Source organism: Drosophila mojavensis, unplaced genomic scaffold (genome assembly GCF_018153725.1).
Source record: "Drosophila mojavensis isolate 15081-1352.22 unplaced genomic scaffold, ASM1815372v1 contig_136, whole genome shotgun sequence".
NCBI lineage: Eukaryota > Metazoa > Arthropoda > Insecta > Diptera > Drosophilidae > Drosophila > Drosophila mojavensis.
In genome coordinates this window covers 8574315-8601011 of record NW_025318667.1, presented here as the reverse complement: position 1 = coordinate 8601011, position 26697 = coordinate 8574315, and the positions used below count along the sequence as shown (strand labels likewise).

Genomic DNA, 26697 nt, shown 5'->3' with positions numbered 1-26697 from the left:
GTATGCTAAATTGTGTATTTTGTTAATCGAGCTGGTTTAAATGATAAGCAATTCAATTCAAATTAGTTACTACGAGTAATGAGAGTCAAGTGAATTCTCAACTTATTTGCAAAAAGAATTTTATTAAAAATTATATTATATTAAATTATTCTAATGTGCTAATACTCTACTGGGGAGTTAGAACATCAAGTACAGGTAGAATTAGCATCTGCAAAAGTCTAAAGGCTTCATTCCAAATTTATAAATAGATGTTTGGACTCCATTTACCCACCAATTAAAAGTTTTATTTGACATACCCTCAGTGAAAATAGGAATATTTTTTAAGTTAAATTTATACTGTGGGGGTTTTTTTTTAGAAGTTTTTGCCCCCTTTGCATATGTTAGTTTTCATAGAAATTAATTTCCAGTGCATATATGAAAAGGACTAGGGTGTCCTGTACTCTCAAACGGAAAATGTGAAACACAAAACTTTTGTAAGCCGATAAATAAAGTAGCACGTTTAAATGAGAATAAAATGTCCCATAAAATAAAATTGATGAAATCACATTTTTTTTTATAAAAAAATATAATAAAAATATATAAAATATTTTTTTTTAATGTTGCTTACAAATAAATTTAAAAAAAAAGTAATAAACAAAAACTATATATAGCTATAATACTCATAAAAGACTCGACTTAGTGAATAAACTCAAATGCCGCATACTTCATTATTCATAATTAAGCTGATAGAAAGTATATTTAGTATATGTATATTTCAGCATACATATAAAAAATATCTATATAAATTTATTGTCGCTTCGATGACATAAAATCATGTTCCCTTCCCCAGATACCCTCCAGCTGTTTTATATTCCAGTTCAAGATCCAATTGAACTGCAATACATTTCTTAAGCAGAAGTCGCGAAATGGCATCAATTCTTGAATCAACTAAAAATTCATTTTGCAATTAATGAGAAATTAGAGAGATGCAGAATTCTCTCATTTAAAAAAAAAAAAAAAAAAAAAAAAGAACCTTTTCAAGTTCAGCAACTGTTGGAAAAATGCATTGGGAATCTCAGCAGATTTTGTGTTGGGGGCCATTGAGTCAAATCAACTTAAAGCCAATTTCAAACTGTCAACGGATCACTTATCATCAATAGTGTGTCTATAGCTCAGCTCGAGACAGCTGAGTGCATTTGCAAGAGCTTTGCAGCTTTGCAGCTTAGTCCATTCGATTGTAACGCAAATGCAATAAAGGCCAACAGTTTGCACTCGCTTTGTTCGCTCGCTGGCAAACCCCATCGAAATGAGGGAGCAAATATATATTTGTAAAGCAAACTCAATGGCAATGTCAAGGGAAATGAAAGAGTTTTAAAAATGAAAGAATTCGCTTATCTAGAATGATGCTAGGGTCATCTCTTTATAGAGGAGCTGCATAGGTAGGCATAGGAAACGTTAGGCATCGACTGCTAACTATCCACAGCCACATTTGCATAACTGAATTTTTCACTTAACCAATTCACAGCGAGCGAGCGCAGCGACCGTCATTACAGTGAAGCAATGCTAATGGGAACTAGTACATCAGGCTTATGATGATGATAATGGTGGCCCCACATAACGGCGACCAAAGCGCCAACAGCATTCGCAATCGAAGCAAACTGAATTGCAGCGAGAACTTCAACTTCCAGAAGCACAGTTGGAAGGAGCAACAACAACAACAACAACAACAGCAACAGTCACAACAACAACAACAACAACAGCCCCAAGCCCAGCCACAGCGACAATTAGAGACCATTAGCCGAAGGCAGACCAATCAATCTATATTTAGACAGAAGCTGGCGCATTTTCAATTTGCCGATGTGGGCGTAGGCGTGGGCGTAGGCGTGGCCGTGGCCAATGGAGGCTGCAGGCGACTGCAGCTGTTGCTGCTGTTATTGATTTGCAATTGCATTGGTAAGTGGAATGGAGCATGTATCGAAGCGTTGCGCAAAAATATCTCGCATGCTTGCTAATCGTTAATCGATAATTATCGTTCAGCAAACTATCGATAGTCCAGACTTAATCAGAGCCGTAGATCAGCCATTGCTGCTTATCAAGTCAATCAACAAAGGTTTAAAAGGTTTTTTAAATTGATTATTTATCGAATATTGAATCCTTAGTTTGTGAAGTTATGTTGAATTGTATTTGATTTAATTTTTTTACTTTAATTAAGAATTTGTCAATATATGTCGCCAGTGAAAATATCGATATATATCAGTTTTCACGGCAAAAATATTTTTCAATCGGGTATATATGTACGTGTATATCGATAGCTTGTTTATTTTTGATTTTGTTCAACTATTGTCAATACTCAGTTTTCCGTTCTATATAAATTATCGGTTGTTATGCAGATATCGAAATTTTTCAAAATAACTTGACTATCGATAGGCTGTCTATCGTTTGTGTAAACACCAATTATCGATACACAAATGATATACAATATTAGCTTTGCTCTTGCGCCATCGATAGCAAAATCCAACCGAGCGGATATCGATATAGCGCTTGCCTGATGTTGATCGTTCTTTAAATCTTTTTCAACAACTTTCTCACTCAGCACACACAAATACATACGCGGAACACACGCTGACACATACATATACATATATAAATACGTTAATTGTTCAATTAATGTTTCTCTCTTCATTGAAATGAAGATAATTCCGTTTCAAACAAAATCTCCTCAGTGGGCGCCTTCGAGCCGGACTTTGTCATACCGCTGGAGAACGTGACCATCGCCCAGGGCCGGGACGCGACCTTCACGTGTGTTGTCAACAATTTGGGCGGTCATCGGGTGAGTGGTGACGGTGCGTCAGTTCCAGCCAAGGTATGTATCGGTTTTAATATCCAAAGCGTTTTGAGTTATTAACCAGACAATAACAAGTCGTTTATCGTTTATCGTTTATCGTTTCATTTGCCCAGTACGTTTTTCCGTTCACGATTCGCACCAAAGTTTCACAGTTGAAAGTGCACAAAATCTTTTCAGTTTTCTCTCTCTCTCTCTTTTGGAATCAGTCTAACGAATAAAGAAACTGCACAACCATCACAATAAAAAAATATATATATAAAGAGCACCCAACTACCTATGAAACTATATATATATATATCGTATAAGTAAATATATCTTACCATATGCTACCATATAATAACAATAATAATAATAATAATAGCACTTTGCATACTCAAAGCACCAAATGCACCTCAACAACTAAAACCGAAACCAAAACCAAAACCAAGAATTGAATAACTACAGCAAAAACTAATCATGATATAGCGTATCAGAATGTTCAGCTTTCGGGCTAAGTCGACTGCATAATACTCGTTCGCAATAGAGAACTAAATGTGGGGTAAACCAAAATAGGATATGGAACTAGCTGAGGATTAAATCTAAAATAGTGGAAGATATAGTTGACCAACCATACAAAAATAGAGATGTTAGCTCAAGATTTGGTATATACTAATATAAATACTTCAATGCAACTTGAGAACTTCTGTAAGATTTAGTTTATATATTGATGAGGCTTGGCATATACTAATAAAAATACCAAAAATTGTAAATAGTTCAACACTGATCCGATTCCCGACTTAAGCTTGGATAGGTAATTTTAGCCCACTTTTTAGTATATACTAGTATAAGTTCATAAAAAGTCCCCAGCAGGGCACAAATGCATGGATGACATTATTCATTGTGAACGAGTATAAAAATACCAATAAAAATAAAAAATATTGATAAATATATATGTATATGTATTCATATATACAATATATGTGAAAATGTATACAATAAACCAGCTGGTTAATCTGAATAACATGTATAATAATACTAAAAAATCAAATTGTATTTACATATTAATTGGTATGTATATACTATAAATATATATATAAATATATGATACTCTTTATATTGTTTTTATCACATCGTATTATCATTGGCGCCCACATTTAATTTATGCAACGCGACGTGAGCAAGACTTGCTAATATATAATGAAAGAAAGAGACAGAGCTGAAATACCAATAGACTGCTCTGCATATTTCACAAAGCGAAGGGCATAAGCCCACGAAAACAAATGCAGCCCAAAAAAAATAAAAATTAAAAGTAATTTAAATAAAATAACAAGAGAAAATATAACATAAACCAAAGGCGCAATTGATCCGCAATTAAAAGGTTTCGTAACTCAATTGAAAACACGTAATCGTTTAAGCCAGTTATGCAATCATTGCCCTAACAAGCTTAGCAACAAATATGCCAGCCACACGGGCAGCTGCCGGCCCGTGGGAGCCTGTTTCGAGTGCTCTAAGAAACTCTGATTTATCTTCTGCCGCTCATTCCATGGGTCGTCCCCAGCAGCTAAGTCCCTGACGACTCGGCTAGAAGAAAAACCATTTAATTAAAATGGTGTAAGCAAAAACTTTACATCTTAGTTGACTTGTACTGAACCTATTTTCATTTTTCACAAAACAGAAAATTTCATGTCTTTAGTTTATAAATTCAATTAGTTGAAGAAAAACAAGTTTTCATAATTTAAAAATAAAATCAATATAATTTCATATAAAGAAAATAAAAGCCCGATTTATTTGGGCTTGAGCTATGGAACGTATTCAAGCGAAGTTTTAGTGTAAACAATGTTGCAGTCGGGCAGAATATTCATTCACAGCCAGATCCATGCTATGAATTGCCACGCCCCTATTGGACGGTTAGTAAAAATCTTCACAGTAAAATTAAGCATATATACAATTTCAAGTCTCTAGCTGCAATAGCAGCGAAATGATTTGCATTCACTACGGCCAGACGGACACACGGACGGACAGCAGCACGAACATCGCACAAGACGAATATACTCTTGATGTATATTTGCCAGGGTATATGCTCTGCTCAAGCTCTTGCAATTGTTGCTGCACAAAAAAATGCCTTGCACAATAAAATATCTCAAATCCTGTTAAGGCTAGATAAGGATATCAAAGCAGGGAGCTAGTTCTATGCTATGATAGCTCTTATATTCAACTAAATTTTATTGATTCTAAAAGTGGGATAAATAAATCAAAAAGCCAACTCCAAATAGCTGGAAGTGTTTGCCCAACTGCAACTAAGTCAAATCTCGATTGATGTCTATGGCCGCCATGGCTCTCATCAAAATGTGGAGACAAACATTGTTGGGATTTCATCAAATTCGCCCTTAAATGTAAATAACATTTCTATATACATACATATATACATTTTTTTCTCTATAGTTTACTAAATAATTTTTTTTTTTTTTTATATATTCTTTTTTATTCATTTTTAATGCCTTTCGCACAATGAAATGCATTTTGTTTGCACATTGCAAACAGGCGAGTGCGACTGAGTGTGACTGTGGGTGGGTGCGTGAGTGTGTGTGTGTGTGTGTGTGTGTGTCTGGTTGCAGTCGTGCGAGTGTTGCTTTTTTTTACTGTTTTGTATTGTGCAGCGCCACGTCAAAGAGTGTTAATCAACGAAATGGCATCATAAATAAAAATACAATTTCAGATAAATCCTATGATACTTCAATCAAACAGGAGCAGCACAACAATTAGATAGAGCGAGAAGGAGTGAGTGGAGTGAGCGAGCGAGGTAGATCGATACTCAATTTCATTTTATTTAAACAATAAATAAAATATTGTCAACATAATAAAATAAATTGCATTGTACAACAGCAGCAAAAGCAACAACAAAAAAATAAAAAAAAATAAAAATTAACAAATGTTGAGCAAACTGAAACAATAAACTGCGAAAATTCAAACGGACATGGAATGCCCTAGGCCAAACACTCTTTATAAGCAAAATTAAAGAACAACAAGCTGCACTCAGGCGTTACCAACTGCAGAATACTCCTCCACGGTCAATACTCGATTTTATTTTATTTTTTACAAAAAAAAAAAAAAAAAAAAAAAAATGATAGATTTCCATGTTCAAATTAGGAGTTTAAGTTAAAAAATATAAATAAAATAAAAAAAAAAAACTGTGAAAAGTGTTTTTTAGCTAGTTTCAGTCTAAATAATCTATTAAGTCTTAGGCACATTTTGTAGCTGGATCTAATAGACCTGGACCTTATACATAGATTGGCTTTACAGCTTCAAACTAAAGCGAGATTAGATATACTTTGACACCAATTTTGGAATTTAAAGCTAAATTTAATAAATGCAAAAAGCTTCAGCATTTATTAGAATTTAAAGAATTTAAAGCTGCATCTAATACATGCTAAAAGAGTTAAGCTTTTATTAGAATTTGTAGTTGGATTCATTAATTTCATTATTAGAGCCCATAAGGTAGATTCCATATAGCTAAATAAAAAGTAGGTCTAGCTTTACAGTTCTTAGCTTGATTATATATACTTAGTCTTTTTCACAGCTTATGGCTAGTTGCAGTAAATTAACATACTTTTAACTTGTTAATTGTAGAAATGAATTCGCTTCATTTGCATCAATACAATTAAATCAAATTGAAGTAAGCTGGAGAGAAATGCTGAAAGAGCCAACGGTAATTTCATGAATGAATATCTACAATATTTTGCGGCCCTTAATTAATACCCATCTCTCAGCATTTCAATTCGTAAATCTAATCTTGTTCAGCTTATTTAACGACACCGTCATTATATCCCAAACCATAGTAATACCTTCCTTTAGGGGTCATCCTCAGTCTCAGGTCATTATTCTGTTATTGATGGTACAGAATTTGATACAGATTCCTGGGACCCCATATTAGAAGTAGACAAAAGTTAAACAGGGTCAAAAGCTAGTCCATAGTATATGTATAACTGTTAAAAATGAACTGAGCATACAAAATGGCGGAACAGGAGTACCAACATAGCAGCAAGAAAATAAAAAAAAGTATCGAGTATATATAACCCAGATTCGCGGTCCTCTTGAATAAACCTCGTCCATGGCATACATATCTGAGAGCTATAGAGAACTGATTGTATTATTACACATATATACATATATATAAGTATTACTTTTAAGATTTATATTTCCCCTAGGCAAAAGGCAACCACAATAACAACAACAACCACCGGTTTATCGAGAGCTCTCGCCTATCGAGCTGAACAAAAGAATCGAAACATAATCGTCGCATTGTTTTTGCTCGCGACTTTCATTTATTTTCACTGATTTTTTTTTTTTTGTTGCCTTTGTCTTATGTATAATCTCGACTTACATTATTTTTGTAACGATTTTTTTGTTTCTGTTTACAAAGAGAAAAAGTTTTAATAAAAATTAATTCAAGCGCACCGAGTTAAAACCGAAACAAACTTTGCACCATATTCAATATATAAATATCAATGTATGTATGTATATGTAGAGTACTATATACGTATGCATATAGAGTATACGTATTGTAAATATGTACATGTATATATCCTTCACTGCTGCATGCGTACGTGTAGTTGCGTAGTCCTTTTAGCGGCGTAGTCCTGTATTTAGTGCAACTGTATCCTGACTTTATGACATTTGCTTGCTGTATTTGCATTTACACAGAGCACAATTCCACTTTTTATTAACAATTTCTTTGTGTCCTTTTAATTTTTGTTTTTTTTTTTTTTTTTTTATGTTTGTTCCGACATACACTATCAGAATTTGTATATCGAAATGAAAAACCCCCCTCCCCCGCGCCTCCTTTGTATTACTCGATAAATTTGCTTTATTGAGTAAATAAATAAAGTGACAGTCCGGCAAAGTCCAGGCCAGGCCGGACTCTGTGTCAGGTTCGGTTCGGTTCTGTTCTGAATCGCTATTTATTGGTTTATAGCATTTTTCGGCGCTACTATTGACACGGCTCAAACGGAGCGGCGCGGTAATGGGGTCATGCCAGCTGGCTATAGTCCCAGCTGCATTTGCATTTACTTTGTTTGCTCCTGTGCCAGCCCCCATCCTCACAGAGCTCTGGCTATATTGCCAGCAGCTGAATCCATATTCGATTTTCAACTCAATTTTTGTATCTTCACAATTGCCAAATTGGGTTATGTTTGCATTTTAAAACACTTCAAGTTAATTTCAGCAAACATCAATAAGTGTGCCTACCTGGTATGGCTATTAGCTTCTGCTATAGAAACATAAAATGAGAATTGGCTTTAATAATGTGTTCAGCTTCTGCATATGGACCAAAACTTATAAAATATTCCCATTACAACTCAAAGTGGATTTGACCAGTTTTCAACAGCTCGCAACCACTGTACTAAAATGGCTACTCGGAAAAAAAAATCACACTCACACGCGCAAAGAAAGCAAAACAAAAACTTTAATTATAACAGAAATTGAAGCGAAGCGTTTAATTTGCTATCTCTCTTTTGCTCTCTGTGTTTGCATTTGACTTTGTGATATTTGTTGCTAAGCTCTAGCTGCGACGCCGGCAGAGGCTAGAAACCGTTTGTCTGCCTGCAGCAAAAGCAGCAGTAGCTTAAAGCTTTTAGCACAACTCAACTATAGAGGGAGAGAGAGATGGAGAGAGTTAGAGAGGGAGAGGGCAGAGACAGGCGAGCTCATAGTGCGATTAGTCGGCACACACACACTCTTCTTCTCCCTCTTCCTCTCCCTCTAACGTTTACTCTCATTTAGTAGAGCGTTTCGGTGTGTGTGGAGTAAACAGAGCCAGTTGCTGTTATTGGGCATTACGTTAATGAAAACTGTCCAGTGACTGTTAAGCTGCACCGCCCACTAAGGTAGGCAACTTTTTTTTTTTAATATTTGTATTGCATACCCATTAAAATAATGGAAGTAAGGTATGCGCTGCAGTTTGTATCGTATATTCGTTTAACATTTTCAGTATGTGAAAATATAGATAATTATCGAATCTATTTCGGTGGTGTAGCTCGTAACAGCTAGGAGATAAAAACCTATAATGTTAAGTATATTTTTTTGATTGATTTGCATTTAGCTTGATTTGCTTCAACTAAACACAGATAAAATTTGCTTTACTATATCCATTCATACAGCTAAAGGATACCTTCTCAGTCCATCATTCTTTTTTCAAATATATTTTTTTTAATTTTTATTATTTATACTGCAATCTGAATGTTTGTTTGTTGTGTAATGCATGCTTTAGCCGCTAGATAACTGCACCTGCACCTGCACCCGCCCACATTTCCCACCATCCCAATCCACCTCATATATGTGTGTATACATATATATGTATTTCTATACATATTTATATATACACTTATATATTTTCTTTTTCGATGTATTTTCTTCAGTTCTGTTTGTTTCAAACTATCAAAATATTTGATATAACAAATGAAAAGAGTCAACTTAAGCAGCCACAAATGTTAACTAATTGCTAAATGTTATCTCTTCTTCCTCACACACACATTCACAACAATCTAATGCAATGGGCAACCGCAAAACCCAATTCCAACTAATTGCTCCTGAAATATCCGTACACCGATTTCATATCCTTGGCCAAAAACCAAACAACTTGCAAAAACTTGCGCCAACGACCAACGACCAACAACAACAACAACAACAAATAAACAAACAAACAACAACAATGAAAATGGCGTCAAATTGCGCTGACATCTGACGACAACACCAAAACGCCTGGCGCCTGCAACCGGCTTTTTCGGCTTGGCTCCGTCATTTGGCAACTGAAAACTGCAAACTGAAAACTGAAAACTGGGAACTGGGTTCCTCCATTGTCAACGACAACGACATCGACATCGACACCAACAAACGACAACTTTTGTATCGTTGACAAAAAAAAAAAAAAAAAAAAAACACTTTGATTTCCACGCCCCGCCCACTGTCCACACAACCGCCCTCGAACCATAACAAAACGCCAACTGGCTTCACCGCAAACGAAACTTTCAACTAAATTCTAATATATCCGCAAATCGATTTCAACAAACTATCGGGTAAAAATTGAAAAAATGGGGGAAACCCAACGGAAATTGGTGAATGCGGCATTGATGGCGCTGCCAATAACTGCTGCAACAACAACAACAACAACAACAACGCTTCACGCTGGCATTGCTTGGCATTGACTATATGATATGATGACAATGACAATGACAATGCTAATGACAATGATTGCTCAACCATATTCAATATTTGAATTTGTACTGAAACATCGCCACAATTGCAACAACAACGCCTTTGCGCTGTCTGTGGCTCAGGTCGCCTGGATTAAGGCCGACGCCAAGGCAATTCTGGCAATACACGAGCATGTGATCACGAACAATGATCGATTATCGGTGACTCACAACGACTACAATACCTGGACACTGAACATACGGGGCGTTAAGATGGAGGATGCTGGCAAGTATATGTGCCAGGTCAACACAGATCCCATGAAAATGCAAGTGAGTATGTCACAGATATGCAATAAGCTATCGATTGCTGCTATCGATCAACTCGATAGCTACAAATATAATTTGTGTGTGCATAAGAATTGTGATGCAACTATGAAATAAAACAGATGCTGTTGCTGATTGATTAGATATACAGGAAATGCAGATCACCATGCATTTGCTGTTATCGATAACCAATCTGATATTAAGTTGGTCAAATTTTCATTAAAATAGACTTGGGTAATATAAAAATTGATGAGCAGAAAATGAGCAACAAATGCCTCTTGCATGTCTCGTTGCTTTCTTATCGATTATTATCGATAGCAGTTTGTGTGATATAATAATATAGAGAAGGTGTTTTTACTGATTATGCGTTAGAGTTCTAGTTACAGTTAGAAAATCACACAATTCGTAAATTCGTAACATTTTCAATTTAAGAATTGGCCAACCGATTTTGCATTCTATTCCGATAATTGCAATCGCTGTTGAATTGTTGATCCGAGCTGCCAACTCAGCGAAAAGAGAGAGACAGAGAAAACAGAGCAAGATAAACAAAAACAAAAGAATTGCAGCTAAATAAATGTGTTTGATGCTTGTGCAATTGGCCGAATGCACACGATTGCAATTCACCATTTAGCCATGGTCAAACAGCTTTGGTACACTGCACAAAATTAGTGGGAGTTTATGTTTATTTTCTGAAATATTCCAGCTACAGCTGGTCGAAATGGAGCATAGCGATTACAAATTCAATAACAGAAAGAGTTAATCTAGTAAATTACCCTAAATTCAATGAAAATATTCAGAAAAAATATAGCTAATCTGGGCTTGCTCGACTGATAGATACCCTGTGCTGATCGCATTGAATAAGTTATTGGACTGTAAACTAATACATAGGTAGCATAAGGCAAGTACCAAATACGTGTCAAGCTTACCTCATGCATTTATAGAGCTCGTCATCTCATTATTGTCCGACTATAACATACTGCGTAATTTTTTAACAAATACATTAGAGCATTTGGATTGAAGCGCAAAATTGAATGAAATCCGAACGAAATGAGATTACTTTAGGGCTGCACATGTGCTAGTGTGTGTGTGTGTGTGTGTGTGTGTTTGGGCAAGCGGTTAGCAAGGACACTTGCCGGCATTTAAATGCAATATACAAACAATGAAATGCTTTAAAGATAAAAATAAATAACAAACAATGAGGCTGCATTTGCTATGTGTGTGCCCATATGTGTATGCATGTGTATATGTGTGTGTGTGTGTGTGCGTGTGTGTGTGTGCGCTGACAGCCCTTGCAGCATTCGTCCATTAAATGCGGCGCGACGTGTGCAAAACGCTTGCGTTTTCAATTTCATTCCGTTCCGTTTCATACCGTTGCGTAGCGCAGCGCAGCGCCGCCCCCTACCAGCAGTGGCAGCGGCAGAAGCAGCGGCAGCGACAGCGCAATAAAATCAAGCGAATTGAGTGAAATGCAAATATGAGACAAATAAAAAGCAAACAGGCTGCACGCAGGCAGCCAAAAAGCTCGACACAGACAACTCGACTGCCTTTTAAGCCTTTAACGCAATTTTCTTTTTTCGTTTTCGTTTATTTTGTTTCCATTTTTACATTCTCCCATTGCGGCCTTTGGGGACGTTGACTTTATTTTTTATGACATAACTGTCAGCAGCAGCAGCAACAACATTAAAGTAATTTACTGTAAAAGCTGGCAGAATTGTATAAAGATTGCAATTAAATATCTATTAAAAAATGCATAAAAATATTTATCGAAGCAGAGACGTTATTGCTGCTTATTCTGTTATATTTGAGGAATTCGTCTGATTCGCTCTCTCCTAACAATATAGGAAAATTATACTGAGCTACTCATGCACACACTCATAGCTTCGTCGCTCGATCAATGCAGATGTGAGAGCGAGAAAGTTATATAGTGCAGCAGATTCTGCAGCATGACATCTTCTCATACGCGAAAATGAAGGAGACTGTAACTGTTATAATAACTATCATACTGAATTCGATTGGTGTTTATTTTGTGCTACAATTTTTGTTCTATTTGCTTTGAGCGGCCATTATGGCCAAAGCGAAGGCGTTGTATAGGCATAAGATGGAAAGTGGAACAGAGCTGCACAAACAGCAACGAAAATAAAAATAATGAAATTATGTGGCAAGGCCTTAGCAGTATGAGACGAATAAATTCCACACAATAATTATAAACACAACTGTTCGAAAAAGTATTATACTGCACTTCATAAGCCATTCTTGATTGGCGCACAAATCTGTGCTACTTTTTTTGCCATTTCGGCTTCACATATGTTAATGAGTGAGTGAAAGGGATGGCATGACTATTATTATGGCTGCAGAGAAATGGCGGCTGCATCAGTATGGCGATTGTCATGTAAAGATGGCGTCTAAGTTAAGACAAACAAATTGAGATTTGCTAAAATTAATAAAAAGGTTTAAATATTTTTTTTTTTTAATGCATTTTTATTTACGTAATTATGTTTTGAATTGATTGATCTCTTTTAGACAGCCACCCTGGAGGTGGTCATACCACCGGATATAATAAACGAGGAGACCTCCGGCGACATGATGGTTCCGGAAGGTGGCTCTGCGAAGCTCGTGTGTCGAGCACGCGGCCATCCCAAGCCGAAGATCACCTGGCGGCGTGAAGATGGACGCGAGATAATCGCACGCAATGGCGTCCATCAGAAGACCAAAGGTGAGTGTGTAACATTTTGCTAAACTAAACTTTGTGACCGACCGCATATCAGACTTGGCATAATGTTAACCTATTTTTTTTTCGCCGCATTTAGCCATACTGGTGGAGGGCGAAATGCTGACGCTGTCGAAAGTCACGCGATCGGAAATGGGCGCCTATATGTGCATCGCCTCCAACGGAGTGCCACCAACTGTGAGCAAGCGCATGAAGCTACAGGTGCACTGTGAGTATATACATGCATTCTATGTTTAAGTTTAAATACCCTGTAAAACATGCAAGGCTATTATGAGAGAATTAGTGTCTAGAAATATGCATCGATGCTTGTATATGAATAATATCTATCAGTTTGCTTAGAGTAGATCTGAATATACATACGAAAAAGGACATTTAAAAATAAAATATAACTATCTACAGGGCGTTTGCTAGTCGTGCACACGCCTCGCCAATAAATGCTTTGATTTATGACCCTACGCCCGGTACTCGAATAATAATCATAACGTCTCACACCTAGGCGGATGTGCGTGCTGTGTAAGCGCACACTCGCCCACATCCAGCGACACTCGGCTGCACTCCACTACGACTGCACTTCGCTACAGTACACCCTATTAAGCACCGCGCTACACTGTGCTGCACGGCACGACTCGGGGCTACACGGCAGCGTAAACGCAATAACGCGAACTGCAAGTGTTTCCGTTTCGATTTCCGCCTTCCGCCTACTCGAGGCAAACTTTGCAAATGCATTAGGACAGCGGCTAGCTGCGTGTCCTGCGGCGAATGGGAGGCGAAACGGGCAGCCGATTAGGGTTGGGCAAAGGGACGCCGCAGCGAGTTCTAGTCTAGACGTCACGTTTCTGTTGTAAAAGTTGAGCAGCTTTTGGCTTCGACTGCCTGCCTGACTGGCTGGCTGGCTGGCTGGCAAGCAGCCTTTGGTATCATGTGATGTGGTAATTGTGAATGGGGGCGGGAGTCAGGCAGCAGCTGACACGCCCACAAAGCAAACCGTAGTCCCCTCTGGAGTTCGATGTGCCAGCGGCTGCTGCAGCGCATTAAACTTAATGAAATTTTTTTGCAAAGGGACAACAAAAACGCTGTGAGCCGCCGGATGCCGGAGGGAGAGTTTCGTTAAATTGAAAATATGTGCAAGGCTATATATATACATGTGTGAGTGTGTGCGTGTGTGTGTGTTTATATTGTAGGTAAAAGATTCTATCTGCAATTTATATTGACACGACCAATATGTTCGCACCTCAAGAGGTGAAGGAGCAGTCTCCTCTGTTTATCTCAAGAGAAACCAACTCCCCCACCCCCATGCCATCCCATCCAGTCGGTGTCAACACGCCTCTGCTTAAACTGCCGCAAAAATTAATTTCCATTTTTTCCGCTTTTCTCTTTTCTGCTTCTGCTTCTTCTTCCTCTCCTTCTTCTGCCTCTTTTTATCTTGTACTTCAATTTTTGTGACTCTCGCATTTCATTTCATTTTCATCTCTGCTTCGGTTTGTCTATCAGTCATTCGTCTACCTCCACCATCCACGGCCACGTTTGTTGTTCCCTTTTCCCCTTTATTGCTCTTTGGCTTTGCGACTGCGTCTCAATTTCAATTTAAAACCCCCATATGGGCGTGACTCTACCTGCTACCCTCTCCCACTCCCTCCTGACTCCTGCCTCCTGCCTCCTGCTTCCTGCTTCCTGCTTCCTGTCGCCTCCTCCTGCTGCTGTCTTTTCTGATTTCTTCTGGTCTCTGCTCGTTGCTTTTTGCACTGCTCTTCGCCCTCATCTTCGTCTTCGTCTTCATCTTCAGCCGGTTGCTGCTTGTTTGTCTTAACCTGACAGCAACGACGCCAAACGCCCAATGCCTCCTCCACCTCCGCGCTGGGGCCACGCCCCCATGGGCACATTTACCGCTTGATTTCTTAAGTTGGTTCAGCGCTTTGCTTGATTGATTTTAATCAGAAAATTAAGTGGATCCTTGGCTTTTAAATTTCCACCAGACAAACAAGACAGGCAGACAGCCTGTCAGCGAATGGGAAACGCAAGAGCGGGACAGCGACTCTGAGAGGGAGATGAATAGTAGTAAAAGGGAAGAGATTATGTGTGTTTACGTGTGTGATGCTCTGCTTGAATGCCTGCCATGTATTCCTTAAAGCCATTCGACTCGACAGGCTCCAATTACTCAGAGACTTAATCAGAAGCAGAGGAACTCATGCTAAGAAATTTGGTATTTTTTCTTGGTATTAATTATTCTGTATTTAGTATGCAGTAGGTGATTATCATTATCATCAGGACTGTCATCATTATAGTCATCATAATTATTATCTTTTACTCAGTCTGATTATCATTATCAACTCCATTATGATTATCAATTTAATATTGATTATCATTGTGATTATCGTTCATTCATGAGACCTATTTTTGCTTTTGACGCATTTTCTTCGATTTACGCTTGTCAGCCACTGGCCGTTAGATCAAATAGATCACAATGATCAAATAAATAGAACAGCTGTGCTATTCAACGCAGCTCGGACGACGTCTCTGAATGGAAAGCGAGACGGTGACGCAATTGTTTTTGTTATTTAGTTGGACGGACGGACAGCTGGAAATTGAAGAGGCTGAGCACACAGTTGAGCTGACGTAGAGACAGAGTCAATAGAAGTGCTATAAAAGGTCCAAGTAGAGCTGGACTAACTCAAAGTCAGTTTCCAACTGTGAGAGAGAAGACATCATGCGCACCTACATACTTGTAACACTGTTCGCTCTGGTGGCCGTTGCCGTAGCACACCACGGTGGTCGTGGTGGTCCAGGTGGACCAGGCGGTCCAGACGGTGGCCGAGGAGCTCCTGGTAGCCAATCTGGCTTCGGCGGTCCAGGCGGTGGTCGAGGCGGTCCAGGTGGTCCAAACGGTGGCCAATCTGGCTTCGGCGGTCCAGGCGGGGGTCGAGGAGGTTCAGGTGGGCCAGGTGGTCCAGGCGGTGGTCGCGGCGGTCCCGGTAGCCAAGGTGGTTTCGGTGGTCCTGGCGGCCGTGGTGGTTATTTTGGACCTGGTGGTCGTGGTCCAGGCGGTCATGGTCCAGATTGTGGACATGGCGGACACGGTAAGCGCTCCACCACAACCGAGCCCAGCACCACTGATAGCACCACTGAAAGCAGCACCACTGAAACTAGCACCACTGTAGCTAGCACCACTGAAGCTAGCACCACTGAAGCTCGCACCACTGACTCCATCACGAGTGCGGGCAGCACCACCGATGCCCCCAGCACTGACAGCAGCACCACTGACGGCTCTAACAGCGGCTAGGCTCATGCTGCCACAGTAACTGGCTCTTCTTCTTATACAATGTGCTTTGAATACATAAATTGGTTATGTTAAAATATGTTCTTATTCCCTTATTCCCTTTCTTTGTTGTCTTCTTTGGTGCCTACGTTCAGATCTCGATCATTCTTTCTTCACTCTTCACCTCACTTTCCCTGCTTTCACTCTCTCTACGGCCTTTTCTATGTTCCATGCTCGTCTCTGCGTCCTAGGCTTTCTCTTGATATTCTTACTATCTTTATCTATCATTCTCATCTTGCTTTCTTTCATCTCCCAATCTGTGTCTGTCTTTGAAAGAAAGAATTTGGACGTCTACTCGTTCATTTTCTTCATGGTCTGCCCAAGCCGCGTATAATCAATTTATAACAGAGAAAAGTCAACAGCAAATTACGCATACGCCGCGTGTAAGCCTTTGTAATTTCAGCTGCTGTTGTTATTGCTGTTGTTGCTGTTGTTGTTGTTGGGGTTGATGCTGCTGCCTCTGTCGAAGCAGCTGTAAAACTCTATTAGAACAAATTACATTTTCAATAAGTTGATGGGCAATGCGAAAACAGCAACAGCAGCAACAACAACAACAACAACGACAGCAACAAGGAAAGCCGAGCCACAAAAATGGCGCAGGGATTACAACACGAGTCAAGACAAACAACACATGACATATGCTACATGACAGATACACGCACACACACTCATGCACACACACACTCATACACACACATACACACTTGAAGCATGCACAAATCCAATAAATTGACCAATAATGAACGGTTGAACGCAAGCAATGCAACGGCGCAGCTAACGAAGTGAAGGCTGCCAAGGAGAGTGGGGCGCGGGGGCCGGCTGGGGGCATTTGGGCATGCCATGGCGGACAGCTGGCCGAAATAAGAGCAAGAAAAATGAAAAAACCAAAGTTGAAAAGCCAAAAACAATGATGGTCAGCGGCAAAGCCCAAGACAATGCCAAAAACAACAAAACAAAAGGGAAAAAACGGAAAAAAAAAAAACAAAATATAAAAAAAAGAAGCAAGAAAAATTGCAGAGCAAAAACCACAAACTGACACGACCCGAGAAGAGAAGACAGTAGGAGAAAAGAGTGAGGAGAGCAGAGCAAAAGCCAAGTTTACAGAGAACGAAAATACCCTATAAAAAATTAAGCAAAATGCAGAATGCTAACGTGAATTCGACTGTGTATTTGGGAAAATGTTTGGCATTAGGCCAGAGGACGCTTAACAGCATGTTAGCTAACAGTTAACATAAACTTAACATTACCTCTGAGTAAGCTGCAGCTAACATTTGTAATGAAACAAATGAATGTTAAAAATAATAGAGTCTATAAATAAATGAGTTAACATATGCTCAAATTAAGCGAAGCTTATGTAAACTTATGTTAACAGCTGTTAACAGTCTGTGAACTATATGCATTTAATAGAATTTTACATTATGTTGGCAAAATGTGACGCAACCGTACATTAACAGGAACTTAAGAGTGGCAAAAATGAGTTAACATAAGCTTAACATAAGCTAGACCTATGTTAGCTAAAATTTGCTGAGACTAAATATAAGCTAAACATATCTATATCTATCTATCATAAGCTATGCTACCAATAGCTCGTAGGCAGTATATATAATGTTAACAGAATGTTAGGCCAAGTGTAATATATGTAGCTGAATATGTGAATCGCATGGAAGGGCGCCCTTAACAGCACTCAAAGGCAGACCAGCTTATATGCTCGATTGCATCGACTAGCAAAGTGCAAGCGGCACAAAGGGCTGCACAAAGGAACAAAAAATTGTTGGCTTCATGTTTGGGGCTAACAGCAAAATAATTCATTTTCAATTAAAAACGTATCAGCTGACGTTGCTGCCATTAACAAATAACGGCATTTCGAATGCGTGTCACAGCATCCAATGCTCACGCTCGGAACCAGTTCGCCAGTTAATTGGCCGCTCGAGGGGCTGGCAACTAGTTGCTTAGCTGATGCAGTCCATTGGCAGCCTTGATGATTATGTTGACCAACTTGTTTCAGCCAACCCATTCACACACACTCACTGCTCTCTTTCGCTCACACACTCTCTCTTTCTCTTTCTCTCTCTTTCACTTTGTAGTTCATCCGCTGGTGCAAGTGCCAAATCAATTGGTTGGCGCCCCGGTTCTAACGGATGTCACATTAATTTGCAACGTGGAGGCATCACCGAAGGCCATCAATTACTGGCAGCGCGAGAACGGTAAGTCCTTTGGCTCTGCTGTCGTTTTATTCTTTTATTTTCCTACTCTTCGTTTTTTTTTTTTTTTTCATTTTGTTTTGTTTTTGCTTTTCGAAATAACGCGCTACGCATTGCATACCCTGTGAGCGAGCAATTCGACGAGGGCAATGCCTGATACCTAGCATCACCTATCGAAGCTTTACGATATAATAATAATAATATCGACAATTAATCGATAATTAACTGTAATTCACTGATCATGCAAGCATTGCCATCTATTATAATGATGATATATAGAGCGTAGTTATCGTATCATAGTTATCGACATTTATTTGATAATAGTTATAGATTTTTTAACTATGAAATTGTAACTATATATAATCCATCAACTTAGATTCAATTCCATAGCCATTTCTATCGATCAATCTAATAATATATCGATAATTTGATGGATATATTTTATGGCTGAGGCCATAAAGCTAAATAAAAGGTATTTCTAGATTGTACACCCAGTTCATAGATTTTTTCTACTAGTGCCAGTTTTTTCTATTTTTTGCGCGTTTTCCATTTGGTGCTTGGATTTGACTGGGGGCAGAAAAAGAAAGCAAGAAAAAGAGTGAGATAGAGACAGGCAGAGGGAGAGGGAGAGGGAGAGAGAGAATGTAGCAGTATAGGAAGAAGCCAGAAGCTTTATAAACCCTTCAATGCCGCAATTTGTCTTTATTTGGTTCGTGTTCGATGCTCAAATATTTTCTTGTTGGCTCACAAAGTTCTGGAGCCTGAAACCCTTAGCCGGTTCGTCTGTTTTCCCTCTATGTTTTATTTTTTTTTCTTTGTATTCCGCCTTTTTTGTTTGTTGTTTTTCTGTGTGGCTCTTGTCAAGTGCATTTGACGTATATTGCAAACGTGACAGCATGGCACGAGCTGTCGTCGCTGGCAGCACAAATGTCATCATCAAAGTGAACTTTTCGCTGCTGCTGCTGCTGCTGCTCCTGCTGCTCCTGCTTTCTCGCATTTCGCATGAGGCGATTCCCATTTTGATGTTCGATTCTCGTTGCAGGCGAAATGATTATAGCCGGCGATCGGTATGCCCTCACCGAGAAGGAGAACAACATGTACGCCATCGAGATGATTCTTCACATTCGACGGCTGCAGTCGACCGACTTTGGCGGCTACAAGTGCATCTCGAAGAACAGCATTGGCGACACCGAAGGCACCATACGACTATACGGTAAGCTATCGAGATGTTGAACACCTACTTACACAAAAGAACTAGTTCTCTATTGAAGTAGGCCTCATGTTCAAGTAGTTATCTGTTGACTGTCAAGCTGATTCTTTTAGATGGAAGAACTATTAGTTAATGGAATAAGCTAAGTATTTCGAACTAGTTCTTTTTGTCTACTAGCTCTTTCGCTATTTACTTAGATTGCATTCAATCAATCAATATTAGACAGATAACTCTTCTAGTTTGTTTCAGATATAGTTCGATACTCAAAAATATTTAACTCTTTAGCTATCAACTTAAACTAGTTCATTTTTGAGCTGACCAACCGAATCATATTTAGATGGATTATATTTAGATCATCTTTAGATGGAACCAGTCAGCTTTTTAGCGATTTCCTGCTATGCTACAAACAAAAAGAAAGCTTTTCAAAATTGCTAATGTAAACAAAACAAAAAAAAAAAAAAAAAATATGGTTACTATTTCGGTTCACTTGAACAAGTTCATTCATTTTTATTGCATTTTTTCGGCGTTTTTTTTTCCTTCACTCAGAAATGGAACGTCCTGGCAAAAAAGCGCAGCGCGAAGAGGATCTGAACGAAGTGACGGTAAGTGAAGCAAACAATGCACACTCACACCCACAAACACAGACACACACACACGCACACACACACACACACTCTTGTAAGCAAACATATGATATTGATATGAAATCAAACAAAACGCTTTTGTTCCACGTCTCAAATGCCGCAGAAGAACGAGGTGGTGCTCAAGGAGAACCGCCACGAGGATGGCTCGCGCAATCAGAACGGTCGCCTCTACAAGGACCGCAGCCAGGACGCCGACATGGGCAGCGGGGGTGCGGCCAAGGCGCGCCAGCTAATAAAGCCATTTCTATTGGCGCTATTTGTAATATTAACAGCCAATGTGTGCTGCTGCTGCTGCTGCTGCTCTCTGGCAAATGGCAGTGGGCCTGGGCCAAGGGGGCAGGGCGATGGTTCGACTCGAGTCGCAGCACCAACAGTGACAACAACAAGGACAATGGCTGCAGCGAACGGTGTCGGCGACGGCAGCTGCAAAGCTCGTTTCATATTATAGCTTAATTAAATTGTAATTATAAGAATGCGCTGGCAACAACAAAAGACGACAACACACACGCATGGCCAAAATTGGATATGCCACGCCCCCCACACACACACACACACACAGACAAACATGAACAAAAGTTTGAAGAGTTTCATCATTTTTTTTTTTTTTTTTTTTTTTTTTTTTTTTTGGGGCTCAAGGTTTTTGGTCATATTTCAATATAAAAGCCAGGAAAAAAATAAAATAAATAATGAATGAAATTGATGTAAACGTAAGTAGTTAAGATTAAATGGAAATTGAAAAACAACGCGTTTAAATGTTACCTCGTTATAAAAAATAAAACCAAAAGATAACTAAAACTAAATATTTAAGATAAGCGGAAAGACGAAAGCAGCAAGAAAATGTCAAAGTTCATATGTTACTCTCTCTGTTTTCCTTCGGTTCCACAGGCTTTAGCTACTTCAAGTATTACAAAGGAAAAGAAAAGATCGGCTCGCCGAAGCTTAAAGACTCTTGCAGAGAAACTACATAGATATCATATCATCTTAGAACTGCAAACCAATCGATAGAGTTGTCTGATATATATGATATATATTGTCTATAGGTAATTTGTTTCGAAACAAGAATTTCAATAAAATTCTTTAGTATTTCGATATGTGGCTAGCCCTAGTCAGCTATATGCTATTTAGGCTGTCCTGCTCCTCGATTCGTTTTCTCTGAGTATTCAAAGGGAACTATACCGAACAGCTGGTCTCTCTGACGTAATTTTATTATATCCTCTCAGATATCAATAGGCTCTGCAAGAGTATAACAAAAAACTAAAGACCCAATCACATGAATACTATAAATAATCTTGAATATGATAGAAACCCAGCTGGATAATCCAACATCTAACATAGCTTAGCCCCAGAAATCCCCATATACATATATTTGTCTACAAGTCATATTTATGTTATTTTTGTTGTTCGACTTCATTATGGGTGGGTTAGGGGTCTCTGTATATACAACTAGTTATACTATATATACGGTTCAGCTCAAATCATATTTATGATAAATATTTATATACAACTTATGAAATACGATATATTGTAAATATTCGCACCTGTAGTGTTCTTAACCTCTTGTTAACGCATTGCTCGCATTTGTTCATGAAATGCAATTGGTTTCATTTACATAAGCTAAAATTCGGCATTGTTCATTTTACAGTTAGGCTGGCAAGTTAGCGAACTGGTTCACCTGATGAACTACTACGAAAAGCAAACTTAATTATACATTTTATTTTATTTTTGTGTATTTTTTTTCTATCTTTTTTTAAACAGCATAAAATATCTTTATTTTACAAAACTAGTTCATTTGAACCAAGCCAATCAAAGAGTATATTAAACGAACCACTACACAGAAAATTTACAGCTGAGCTGGCTCAACTGAACTAGTATGAAAATTGTATAAGTTCAAGATTTTTAATTTGAACTAGTGAGATTGATTTGGAACCAGTGCAATCAAGACATGAGCAAATGCCAAGAAACTCCCAGCTTTATTTCGTTAGGTAATCAATGCAAATCCAATTCCTTCGCTCTCTCCCTAAAGAACATGCACACATACACCTATGTGCATATGTGTGTGCGTGCATGTGTAACTATCTAATGCGTGTTTCAGCTTAACTCCCTGTTTGATATTGTGTAAAAATATTTGCAGTAAAACGTAAAGAAAATGTGCCAAAAATGCATCTGAGAAAAAGAAAACCAAAAAAAAACAAAAAAAAAAAAAAAGAAAAACATATATATGTATATCAATGGATAGTGTATGTATGTGTGTTCAATATTCAATATACCTACATTAAAATATATATATGTATATGTATATGCATGATACATATTATGTGTATATATGTGGATAGCAAAATACTCGAATTACATAATGCAAACTCTTGTGACACGATTCGGCAATATGCTAGGGTATACGCAGCCCCAATATAGTAATCTAACGGTTAAATCAGCCTGACTCTGACTTAATATACGTACCACAAATGTATTAGCGAAATGGAAGAGAGAGAGAGAAAGAGAGTGAGAGAGTGAGGGTTAAAAAGAGAGAAACACAGCGAGGCAGGGAGAGAGTTCAAGAAATACATTTTACAAATACTAAGACAAAAGTTTATACACTAAATATATATACAATACAGTCATATATATATATAATATTATATATATGTATAAAGTTTTTTTTTTTTGAGATAAACGATATCGCATAGCAAATCAAAGTTACATATATAAGTATAAATAACAACAACAATTTAGCAACAATTGAAAACGAAGAAAATAAACTCTCGATTTTAAGATAAGTTAAAGTTAACTAAGTTCTTCATGTGACAGATCCATAAAAAGAAGAAAAATCTATCTATATATAAATAAAAATACACTCAAACACACACACACACACAAACATATATACATATATATATATACCAGAAAAACGTAATGCATTCAATGTCTACGCTACAGAAAACTAAAAAAAAAAAAAAAAAAAAAAAAAAGATTTCAAGAGTCAAAATACTCACATACAAAAAATAATTAACAAAACTAAAAAAATATGAATGGAAATAAAAAATAATAAAAGAAATACTTGCAAGTCTCAACAATATTTCATAGATCGGTGCGATTCTCTTCTTCTTCTTCCCATTCTAATTTTTAGCCTATTTTCCATGTATATAAAAATATTGTTTGTATTTGTATTGTAAACTCTGATCAATGAACACAGCCCCAAGCAGTAGCGAAACCAATACCCAAAACAAATATGAAATAAACAACAACAGAACAAACTAAAAAAACAAATAATTGCAAAATAAATGAGAAATAAATATGGAAAAAAAATATATAAATCAATGAAAAATGAATTATTTATGGTGCGTGGGAAAGTTCTTTATTATTAATTTCTTAGGCAATTCATGAATTTCGATTAATTCACAATGGACAAAAATAAGTTGGACTACATTGAAATGCCATTGAAATAACATGAACTAAAAAAGAGCTATTATGTGAGCTGGCGTTAACATAGTCGTTAACATTATTTTTGTTATGCACTTTATTACATTTATCATTTAACATTTAATGTTAGCATATGCTTTAACACTTCCATACGTTGTATGACACACAATAACATGCTATTTAACATACACTTTAACATTATCTCTAATTAAAGGTGCTATACGTGCGCTAACATGGCCTTAACATAGTTATATTAGCATGCAACTAAACATGAGACGTAGGTTACAGACACTTTGACATGCGCTTTAGCAGGAGGACTTCAAGTTAACAAAAGGGCTCTGTAATTTCCATTTGATCTGGCTCAAACACCAGCTGAAGCACTTTCGACACGGACACGCAATGAAGTCTTACAGAATCTAAAAGTTTAAATTCGCGAGCTGCTGGCAGCAGCGTCCTTAAAGTCAAGGCCAATTAGATGTCTTAATGCAACTTTTTTCATCGCATATACATACATATATGTATGTATGTACATATACATGCATACATATAACTTATTTCGTGCTCAGCTCCAAGTGTAGCACTTCATGCGCAAACATTTGACACTCTGGCAACGCTGGCAGCGCTGCCATCAACTTGGATTATATTAAAGTTCAGCAACTTTGGCATTAAGTCTTGACTTGCCAGGCACTTCAATTTGATGCAGTTGACGAGGGAAGAATGGCTGAGGAGGTTGTCTTCGGCAAGGCATACTCCAGCCTGAGCACCACTCCACCCACTTCGCCCACTCCACCCACTCCACCCACCTCACCCCTCTCTCATTTAGCTCGTGCCACCCAACCCCCCGCTCGCTTGACAACGTGGCAACTCTGGCCGCGTGGTTTGAGGAGCTTGAGCTGCGCTGGAGACGACATCAAATCATTAGCAGTGCATACAGCGTGAAACCAGACACTCACACAAAGACACGTAGGCACATCAACACACACACATACATACATACAGCACTGAGCATACACACATAGTTAACTCAGTCACATGGTTATGCAGATGAATTTCAACTATTAGACAAACGTGAGACGCAGCTTCAAGTTAAGGCCATGCCCCTGCTCCAACAGCCGCCCACTTTTCCACTAGCTCTCTGAATATTTGGCTGCCAGTTGCCGGTTCAGCCAACGGGTTCTCTGATTCGGATTCGGGTACTCTCTGACTCTGACTCCGACTCTGACTCTGGTTCCATTCTTGTGAAATCTTTGACTGCCAGCTACGCGCTCTGTCCACCCCCTTGCTCGTGCCCAACAATTGCGAAATGTAAAAGATGCAAATGTTAAGATATTTTTTCCATTTGCATTGGGACACACTCTCTGGCCCGAAAAGCAACAGAAAAACAGGAAACGACTGCGGCTCAGGCTCAGGCAGCATTGTCACACAAATTATTCATTTTGCACTCGTTTCTTTGCGCTTGTCGTCTGAAATACCCTGTAAATTAAGTTAAGAAATATTAAGCGAGGTAATATAAAATATAGAAGTTTGTTTAGCAGTATTATATAACTTGGCCTAAATATACCGGATATACAGGTATGATTGACAGAAGCTGTGCTTTATCTCATATGATCTATGGAAAACCTTTAAGTTAACTCTTCATTGTATTTTGCATATCTCAGGATCTTTAAGAGCTACACCTGAGCAGTTTGGAATGTGAGCTCGATAATACTCAAACTTGATTTGGGTAACATTAAACTTCGCGTGGAATCAATTGTTGAGCTTGGAAATGCTTGAAAATAATGTAGTTTTTTTTTTTTTTTTTCAATACACATATATTGTACTGATTTCTACTAGAACAGTTAGATGGGTCAATATTAGATTGTGTTAGATATTCCGTCTCACTTAGCGGATAATAGAGTCAATTAGTGTGAGTAAACTGATCCACTGGGGTACAGGAAGGTAAGATTTAATTTTACAGTTGGTTAAGAATTTATTTAATTGGTATTAATGCTAAGCAATATTAATAAAAATTAATGAACTCAAAAATGGAGATATAATAATAATTTAATATGCTTATCAAATATCTTTGACAGATGACCGAAAATAAGGATGATGGTTCAAGGCTTAAGCTCTAAAAAAAATTCAACAGTGTACCCAAAATAAATCTATAAATTTATAAATACAAATTTTTAAAATAAGTATTTAAAAAAATGTTCTTTTTGATTCAAATTAATTAAAAATAAATAAATAAAAATTAATAAAATTAAACATTTAGCTATTAATCAGGAAATCAGTATTTAATAAATAATTAATAATTAATTTATATTTTTTATCTTAATATTTCTACGAGAAACTTTTTACTTTTATATATATTATAAATATTTCAGTAATATAATATTGTATTATTTAATATTTCATAATTACATTTTGTTAGTATTAATCACTTTACTTATTGACTAAGTTTATATAGATTGCATTGAATTGAAAAATAAATAATTTTAACATGAAAACTTAAAAAAAAAAAAAAAAAAAAAAAAAAAAAAAAACTTGTTTTGATAGAAACTTTATAGCTGCTAGGCCTATCAAAGAAGCCATGAATAATATCGCTAGTAGCTACTGTCGAGTTTATTCACTATCCATAGCTTTGCAGCTCTTACTTACCAAAAATTCTTAAGCTAATCTAATCTAAGTAAGTAAGACTATGTAAAATTATTAAGGAAACGCTAAATTAATCATAAACCTAAGGCATCTTTGCAGCTGCTGAAGGCTTCACTTCTCAGCTCCACCCTCAAAGAGGAGTTAACTTAGTTCAGCTTCAGCTGTAGTTTAGTTAGAGTATGCCTCACTAATACATAAAAATGTCCAGGGTATCTGTTAACGCACTGCTTAGC

At 37.7% G+C, this 26697-nt stretch overlaps 1 protein-coding gene across 5 annotated transcripts in view; it reads left to right on the top strand.

Annotated features, from left to right (window-relative positions):
* The window catches only part of LOC6585011 (neurotrimin), a 46429-nt gene extending 23832 nt beyond the window's left edge, over positions 1-22597 (top strand). Inside the window, exons 2-10 of one of the 5 annotated variants that reach the window (XM_044007145.1) lie at positions 1505-1932; positions 2703-2809; positions 10135-10320; positions 12835-13027; positions 13122-13250; positions 18440-18559; positions 19599-19769; positions 20313-20368; positions 20514-22597. In XM_044007145.1, the coding sequence (XP_043863080.1) occupies positions 1569-1932; positions 2703-2809; positions 10135-10320; positions 12835-13027; positions 13122-13250; positions 18440-18559; positions 19599-19769; positions 20313-20368; positions 20514-20858 (1671 nt within the window). In that variant the 5' untranslated portion in view covers positions 1505-1568 and the 3' untranslated portion in view covers positions 20859-22597. Of the gene's footprint in view, positions 1-1504; positions 1933-2672; positions 2843-10134; positions 10321-12834; positions 13028-13121; positions 13251-18439; positions 18560-19598; positions 19770-20312; positions 20369-20513 lie in introns of all 5 variants that reach the window. The other 4 variants (XM_044007133.1, XM_044007136.1, XM_044007131.1 and 1 more) reach the window with 4 other exon arrangements.
* Positions 22598-26697: the final 4100 nt, after the last annotated feature.